The sequence below is a fragment of the Olea europaea genome, chromosome 18 (genome assembly GCF_002742605.1).
Source record: "Olea europaea var. sylvestris chromosome 18, O_europaea_v1, whole genome shotgun sequence".
Taxonomy (NCBI): domain Eukaryota; kingdom Viridiplantae; phylum Streptophyta; class Magnoliopsida; order Lamiales; family Oleaceae; genus Olea; species Olea europaea.
Window position 1 is genome coordinate 10,836,209 of NC_036254.1, and position 9,584 is coordinate 10,845,792.

The 9,584-nt window shown below is 32.6% G+C and overlaps 1 protein-coding gene across 1 annotated transcript; it reads left to right on the top strand.

The window, feature by feature from the left end:
- The first annotated feature begins 6,519 nt into the window (after nucleotides 1–6,519).
- On the top strand, nucleotides 6,520–7,784 carry LOC111367439. Its single transcript, XM_022988310.1, has one exon. It carries the CDS (start codon nucleotides 6,596–6,598, stop codon nucleotides 7,541–7,543), a length of 948 nt encoding a protein of 315 aa, XP_022844078.1. The 5' UTR covers nucleotides 6,520–6,595; the 3' UTR covers nucleotides 7,544–7,784.
- The last annotated feature ends 1,800 nt before the right edge of the window (nucleotides 7,785–9,584 follow it).

A 9,584-nucleotide genomic window follows, 5' to 3' on the forward strand; every position in this document is an offset into this window, starting at 1 on the left:
ATTTATAAAAACTGCATCTTATTGGGTATTGTCAAATACTCATGTAACAACCCGGTCTCTATGCCAAATCCGTTAACTTACGTACTGTACAATTTGTGAGAGCTTGAATTTATCTTACCTCTTACGAATTTCTGTCGAGTCCCCAAAATTCGAACATATGACATTTAGCTTATGAGGGATTTTAATTTGAATTCTAGTACCAATTGAGCAAGTTGTTTAATAAGTACCTGGATTCAACTTAAATTTCTCATAAGGTAGAGGTATTGGGTTCGAAATTTGACGACAGAAAGTCAAGAGGGATAAGATGGATTTAGCTCTCCCAAAACGAACAATACATAAGTTAATGATTTAGATACAGTGAGAGATTGAAAATAAATTTGGAGGTATGCATTCGACGAGAGAAAAATGAGACAGTTGTCTATTAAGGGTAAAAAATAATCAACCTAAATGATTATAGTGATTGAATTGACTATGAACACACACATCGATCGAGTATTAAATAAGTATAAATTTATTTTGGTGGCATTGCTTATGAGACTTATATGAATTGTCAAACAATTTCAATACTTAGGACGAATACAACAAGCTATCTAATACTTTGACGTTTATGTTGCTTATATTTTAAGTAGATAATCTTGCTCGCGATGGATAAGAGTTTAAGTTTTGGATATTTCATAGGCATATTTTATAAACTTATTTAGTCTTTTAGATGTCTGTCTAATTTAGTAAATATATTAATTTTAGGTAAAATTTGACATGAATAAATTGGTGCAAGAAAGGCAATTTTGAACTTAAATGGAGTTGATTTGGAGCAATTAAAGTAATCGAATTGCACGTGATCAATTATAAGTATTAAGCGGCAATCCTAAGAATCTCATAAGTTTTGTGAGTAAAGTTCGACATTTGAAAAGTTTGGGAACTCTATTGTAAACTTTCAATACTTTTAACTGATCAATTATGAAAGAGAAAGAGTGTGGATGATGATGATGATGATCAAAGTATAAAGATTTAAATATGAAGGATCCATGATGAATAAAGAATGACTTGAGCATAACCAAGAGGAAGATTCAGGGAACAACTTGAAAGAAAGGCAAACATTGATCTTGCAAACGCAAGATTGATGGATGCGATCGCAAGGCTGCTTAAATTAATTCCAACAAGTAAAAATGAAATAATGTACGATCAAAATGGTTAATACCATCGATCACATGGAATTATCAGACTAGGATTTTTTTTTTTTCCCGAATTTCATTTAACTTCATTTTGGAAAGCAATTAGGATAGAATTTACACCTAATTCCTGGGGCAATATATACAACCTTTCATCTGTTGTAAAAAGAAGAGGCTTTTGGGATACAACAAACATATATCTTACAAAGAAGAAGCCTTACAGATAGAACATAGATATTTCTCGCATACTTTGAGTAAACTTTTGATACAAAACACATATTTCATACATCTTCACTTGGGTTTGAAGAAGAAGAAGAAGAATATATTCAAGGAGATTGATCAAGAACCATTGAAAGGATTCAAAATTGTTTTCCGTCTTTCTTCTACCTTTAATTTCGGGAGATGATGTAATGATTCAATTTTTTTGTATTATAATGATGCTCAGTTAATAAATGTATAGATGATATGATAATGATAAACCCTATATTTTGATACTTTTATATTGAAATTGAAAATCCATGATTTGAATTGATGTCCTTTCATTGATTCCTCCTAAATTGCATTGGATTTCACTTGACTATCTATGATTCCATTGCTTGTGCTCGGGGTAAAAGTTTTGTATAAATATATCACCATGTTATTAAGTATTTTGATTTAAGATCTTTTATTTTTAAGAGGTGGAATAGAATAACCCTATGATCGAGAGCTAACTATCGAGTCTTTGGACTATCCGGACACATACTTCGGGAAAAGGTTCATGTGTGTTAAACTTCAAATATTGACATTTAAATGTTTGTTTGGTTTTGAACGCTTCTTATTGTCTTCATGCTTTTTCAATTACTTGGCCATAAATTGAATTAATATAATTTCTATTGTCATTCAAGAGAAGGAAAATACAGCACATGGTAACAATCATTGTAAAGTCCTATAGACTTTAGGAACAACTGCCTATGCTTTGTATGATCTCATTGATGTTCTTGTGATCGATTGTATGATCTCACTGAATATTTTTGTGATTGAATGTATCTTCATATATTCACGTCCGCGATATGAATATTTCATGTCATGTATGAGATAAATTTAATTTTTATCAGGAGAGATTATTGAATAAAATATGAGCACTAATATTCGAGTCCAAATAAGTGTTAACCAATTATGAGATTGATATTAAGATTGAAGGAAATACGAGGATTCGATGTCCCAGTGACTTATTGTTAATTGAGTTTATACATGCTTCCCAATTAGTTAATTAGATCAATTAGTTAATTTTAGGTATGATCAGTAAATATAATCAATCTCATCTTAATTGTGATATTCGATTAAAGTTATCATTAATTGGAATTTAATTAAATACTTAGTACTCGTGGAATTAATATGTGAACCAACATCGACTTTAATATTTGTTTATGACATAGTTCATAGTGGTATTTTAGCACAGCAAACACAATTACTTGTTTAAACTTTTTATTATGTGCATGTTAAGTGTAGTTAAGTTATAATTTATAAAGGCCAAACACAAATTTTATTCATATATATTTATAATTTAATGGAATCACAATTTACCGCTCACATTATTTCGCACATTCTATAAGACCTATTACTTAACTTTTTAATTTATAAGCTCCCAAAAAGTACTATGATTGTTATATAATTTTTGTTTTTCAAATTCTGTCCCCCCGCTTAATCTTTTGGAGATAAAATATCTTAAAATATAAGGGTAATTTAGGGAGCCTTTAAAACACACACACACACACACACACACTCTCTCTCTCTCTCTCTCTCTCTCTCTCTCTCTCATGCGCACACACACACAGAGGTGATTGTATACAAATCTACATGGGTTGTGCTTGTTGTATACTCTCATGTACAGCAAGAGTCACAGAGAGGAGGGCCTTTATGCGAGGGGGTTGTAAATGTACAGTCCGAGTTGGACTGTACAAGTAGCTCAACCCAATCTACATTTACGTTTTCTGCATGCTCTGACAAAAATCAATAGGCGCCAAGATTACTAGACTAAGAAAAACGATTAGATGGTTGATGGTACGATGATTAAGTCAACTATTAGTAACAGCTATATGGAGAATTGTGTGTGGGAGAAATAAATAGGGAGAGATTTGGCTAGAATTCAAAGAATGTGTAACTTTTTCTTTACATGTCCATTGAATATTTATAGGGACAGAGTTCTAATGGAATTAGGTTAAAATATTGCAACACCTAATTCTACATGGTGTGTTGTGATTGACCATAGAGTTTTGAATGAAGTATGGTGTGTTTCCTTTGTCGGGTTCACTTCCTTGTAAAGCTAAGTTTCCTTATAGAGATTGATTTTCCATGATCTTTTCTAACTCCTCAACATCCTCTCCTTATTTTAACAGATTGACAAGGCTAAAATTTTAGAATTGATAAAGTAGTCTCACTCCAAGATTTATCCCAATATTGATTTTATCTCCATGTTTCATGGATCCTTTGACATCAACAAGGGTATGGGTCTCGTCCAAAGGCATTAGTTCACTAGGCCCATTAGAGCCACATCCTCCCATCTCGACAGGAGGGGTTCGATTCGAAGACTATTACCACCATCTATTACTGCGAATATTGTAAGAGCTGATGAGATACTTCGTACGACGATGCTTGTGATTTGATTCTTTCGTGTGGGTGAAGACCATAGGAAAACACGTAGCATGTTGGTTCTTGCTCATTTGGTGTTCGTAAGTCCACTTGACTTCCAAGTGTACCTAGGATGTAACAGTAGTCTCACAAATTCAATTTTGTTATTTATATTAGGCTTGAGGCTTATTAGTTTGCTTGTATTACAAAAATTTGAAAGTGAAAGGCTTGTGATGCAGTTGGGCCTCATTGCTCTTTGGCTAAGATTGAATTTATGCCGAAAAGAATTTCACTGGCCTTTGCTTACCATGATGGTGGTGTGGCGAAGATGTCTTGACAAATGCCTCTTGGCCAAGCTATAACGTCGAAGTATAACAACTTCGTTTTGAATACTGTTGTAGATTTCCTTATTCCGATATATAATGTTTATTTTGATATTTAAACCTCTTGTTACAGTAAGTTCATTATTGTCGTTATAGTGAAAGATTTACGCAATTGTCAAACTCTATTTCTCGAACATTTTATTTATTTCTAAATTTACTGTGACATATTGAGATTAATGACTTTTTTACAAAGATCGGTAGTCTAATCTTAATGACACAAAAGATAGAAAAGAAATTTCCTTTTTCTTAAAATCCACCAATCCAATATAACTAGATCAACCCTTCAAGTTCACATTATTTGAAAATACTGCAACAAAGTTACTTTTTTCAATTGTACTCGAGGAAAATAAAAAATAATAAAATAATGATATTTATTTATTCATTTGACTCTTTAATTACATATGCAAAATTAATTAAAGTTAATCTTGTTCCCCAAGCTTTTGGTAATTCTTTCTTTCTTCACAATTGTCATTGTCTTAGAATAATCTTTCCCTAGGAACCGTCAAACCAAGCACGCATTCCCTGATCTCACGGATTTCTTCGGGTAACACTTTACAGCCTCATATTTAGACTTTTCGTCGGCTATCTATTTTTCGCCTTTCCATTCATTTCAATAATAAAGTTACTTAAAAATCAAAGTAACTATAGTATATTATTAATAACTACAGATTACATTTACAATTTTTAATTATAATTATTATACGTTTTTTTTTTCTTCATAAGGCTGCTAAAAAATAAATAATAGTGGGTACAAATAGTATATTGAGGTTTCAAATGATTTTAGGCCACCGTCAACGCAGAATGAACTAATTCTTGACCACTGACCAGCAATTCGAAATTGAACTGAATGGAAATTTTACTTTTGAAAAATCTTGCTGAAAATCAAAGGCAATTATGTTCATTTTTCTCTCGTCTCTTGCTCTTTTAAAATATTTTGTTAAGATCGAATGATTATTATAAATTGAAATATTGTCAATGTATAAGAATCTCAATAATATAAACGATCTTTTTTTTTCTTATCTAATATAATACGATTATATATCCGTGAAAAATTATCCAACAAATTTTTTATGCGAAAAAAATATCATTTTATTAATTGACATGATGAAATGAATTACGCATGCATATATCTATCTTGTGCTTGAAGGAAAAGTCGCACGTTTGCGTGTAAACTACTTATTTTGTTATTAAAAGTACAATCTAACATAAACTACGTCAGCAGAAGCTTTGAGAAAAAAATCAGAAATATTTACAACAAAGGCTCCAAATCTATAGGATAGCAACATGTTGATCCCCAACCTAGAAATGAGCAATATAATCCTCAAACTTTCAAAATAAGTGCAAACCTAGTCCTAACATATAGAAAAAAATAATAATATTCATCTAGAATCCAGATAATCATCTGTCATTTTTAGATAATTCTATGCATGGGACAATGCAGTAGTAGTTTCACTATCAATGAATATTTCTAGTCTCTTCAAGAATACTCTTACTCATATGAAAATAATGTATCTTATTTAGGGGTAACAATGCGATAAGTCGAGCTCGTTGACCAAGGGACTACACTTAGCTTGGCCCATGGGCCTTGCCTATGATGAGCCGTGCCAACCTACAAGTTTTTTGATTTTCTTGGTTCATTAATCTAATATATTTAACTTAAATGTGAGTTTAAAAAAAAAAAAAAAAGGAAACGTTAACATAATTAAATAACAATGAAAGGAAAATATGACACGATCGCAAAGTTCATGTACCCAATGCTTTACTAGCAAAGGTCGACTCGACTCATTTACTTGTTGTAGAACAAGACTAACAGAACAATTGAGCAGTCGATTTTCTTTTGATTATGGACTTTCTGGTTGTAGGGGGAAGGTATGACAAGAGAATTCCATGCTTTTAAGAAGCTTTGTTCTAAGCCTCGGGATGAAATTCGAATCTCACTCAAATAGGGCAGGTGAAGGAAAAAGATCTCTTATGCGGCCACGCTCTAAGCTAAGTTTATCATTGGATCACTCTTGATATACGAATTTACTAGAGATATCATCTAATTCGATTGAAGCAAGGAAAATACAAATACAAATAGAAATCAAAAGAATTAGAATTAGTTTTGTGAAAAGTGAATCCAATCAATTGTGAACCACTCATTGCCAACCTAATCCTGTTTTTAATTGTTCACGATAAGACAAAAGGGGGCAATTATCATGCCTCGATATGCACCTATTCAAAAAGGTTGAGGACTATAGTCCCACTACCGCTATTTACACGGATCCATTTATGCAATTTTCTTGAAAAAAATCAGAAAATTTGTGAAGTGTTATAAGTAGCGGCAGGCTTGCCAACAATAAATCCGGTCTACCATTTCTTCTCTCCTCTCTATAAATATAACACCCTACATATCTGCTTTCCTTTGTCCATTAGAATATACAGAAACTAAACTCAATGGAAATGGAAGTGGTTATCCCTGTAAACAAAATGGATTTTGACTTTAACAGTCCACATGTCAGTGCACCTTCGACGCCCAAGCGTTTTGGGGAATTCTATTGCAGCGCTCCGACAAGTCCGACGCATTTGGCGCAGTTTTATCGTGATTTTGATGATTTCTCGAACAGAGCCAGCGGAGTCACATCGAGGGTGCCGTTTGGTTCCCCTAAGAATGAAGGTGATTTTGCTTTTGATATTGGTGAGGAGTCATCGGAAAAGGAGTCTCTTTCGGCGGAGGAACTGTTTGACGGCGGCGTAATTAAGCACCTAAAGACCCCATCGCGGCTGCAAGCTTCCACCGGAGCAAGAATTAAGGGTGATTACTCACCAAGGCATAAGAAAGAGGCCGACCCTTTTGCAATCTCTTCTCAAAGCGCCACGGCGGAGCACAGTCACAGAAGAGGAAGAGAGAGAGCTCCTGCAGCAGTTTTATCTTCATCAAGCCGAAGAGCAACGCGTTCACTTTCTCCTGCAAGAGATTCTGATCAAAATTCACGGGATCAAGAAGAGAAAAAACAGCAGAATACAAAGATTTTGTGCTCATCTTCATCCTCAAAATGTCACAGAAAATGGAGATTGAAGGACTTTTTCTTGTTCCGAAGTGCATCTGAAGGACGAGCAGCAGATAAAGATCCTTTAAGGAAATACACAGCAGGGTTCAGAAAATCATATGAAGATGCTAAGAATCCGAATTTCCGGAGAATGGATAGCCAGGATTCTGGATCAAATTCAAGTAGAAGAGGAAAAGTTTCAGCTCATGAATTGCATTACACAACAAATCGTGCAGTTTCTGAAGATTTGAAGAAGAAAACCTTCTTGCCATACAAGCAAGGCATTCTGGGGCGCCTTTCATTCAATCCTGCGGCCCATGCACTGGCTAATGGTTTCGGGTTTTCTCGTAAATGAATATTCGTCCGGTACAGTTGAGGACGGCATGGTGAGAAGGAATAATTCTCTGCTAATTATAATCTTTTTTTAATTTTTTTAATGTTTTGGATAGGTAATTTTTTCAGATTTTGGTCATGAGATGTATAAAAATAAATTTTACACATTGAAGCATCATATCTTATTGTGGAATTATTTATCAATGTACTAAATTTTATTGATCCTAAAAAATTTAGGGTCTGCTAGATAAAATCTTGTTTCATTACTTCTTTTAGCTAATTGCTATGTATCTGCTCAAAAACAACTATTCAACGGAATATATTCTACGTTATGGATGATTTCTATTCTTTATTTGATGAAAGACGGAAAAAGACATCGATCATAGAAGGTGACAACTCAAAAGTTTGAGACAAGTAATTCGAGACGACTATTCTTTCCGAACAACGTCTGAGTTATGGGGATATTTATTGATATTTTAATATTCAAAACCCTTGAGAAACGTATTACGAATTCCGGAAAATAAACCCATGGACAAAAATGAGAGAGAGAGAGAGAGTAGCGTGCATTGTGGACTATCAGTTTCTTTAATGTAGAAGACAATTTTTAGGGCGGTCTATTTGTCGCATTTTACTCTAATATTATTGAGTTGGTGAAATCAGAAATGAAATGGAATATAAACATCAATTCATGCATGATATTAAGTTCGACATTTTTCTATGTGGCAGTAATCTATCCCTTTGATTTTAAATATATTCATCCATTGCTAGCCAAATTTTCTCCATTGAGAGGAAATCATGTAGGAAAATTTGTTACCTTCTTAATCACAGGATCTTTTATGTTGGATAATCAAGAATATATAAACTAATACGGAACCTGAATTAGAAATGATTAATTCAATAGTTGAATCTTGCGGTTTATTCTTTCAAATCAACACGTAGACCTTAATTCTTTCTAATGATGGGAGGCAGAACAAAATGAGCAATTCACATGTGATTTGGAAACCATAACTGGGCCCGGTTTCTACCCATAAAATATCCACCTTTTAATTGGATGCATTAAAATCCAAAATACTGGAAACTTGTTAGATCACTTTAACTAGGCTTAACCAAATTTTATAGCCTTTAATTTGATACACAATAATTTACACATATAAGCCCACACGGTCGTTTAAAATTCCTTACATATCAAACTTGTTTTCAACCAAAAATATGCATCTAATTTTATTTTATAAATACGAAAAGAATTAGAGAATTGAAATGAAACATAAGCCGTTGTTTGACAATCATTATTTAAAAACTTTTTTTGTTTTGGTACATATTCATTTTTAATTACACATTTACATTATAAAATATTATGCATGTAAACTCAATATTTTTTCACACTTTCTAACCGCACATTCTCCTAAAAATTATTTTTTTCCAAATGATGATTGTCAAATAGAAGACTAATTAAATTGTTCCTTGTACATGACCAAAATGGAATTATAACTTGATTTTTGTATAAATAAACCATAAACTTTATTTTTGAATTGGAAATGTTAAATACCTATGTTGATGTAATTTCCACTTCTTTATTCTTCCTTTTTTTCCCCCAAAATAATAATTTGGCTGCCCAATTCTTTGTGCAGAACCGTTCTTCCTACTTATAAATTTGATACACTTATTTATTAAATATTCATGACCCTTAATTTAAGTAAATTCAATGCTCAATACTTTATGGATCTCAAATAGTTATAATAAATCTCCCACAATTTTAGGGAAATACATATTAAGTGTTGGATTGACTTATATTAAAGGTCATGATTATTTATTAATAAGTGTGTCAAATTTATGAGTACTAGGAATTAGGAATGTTCTCGTTCTTTGTGCTCTCTTTGTCCGTGTAATTTGCAACCCAAGTATCATAAATAATTCTCGTATAGGAATCATAATTGATTGCATATTTGCATTATATGTCCCCTAATTTCTAGCATTCGTTCTCTTTCCTAATTGATATAAAGATTCATTTCCCTAATAAATCAATAAAAAATAAAATAAAATCTTTTACATTATTGCAACATTTC

Bases quoted from the DNA above. Each gene is read 5' to 3' on its own strand.
- LOC111367439 (XM_022988310.1), top strand. From the start codon at position 6,596: ATGGAAATGGAAGTGGTTATCCCTGTAAACAAAATGGATTTTGACTTT.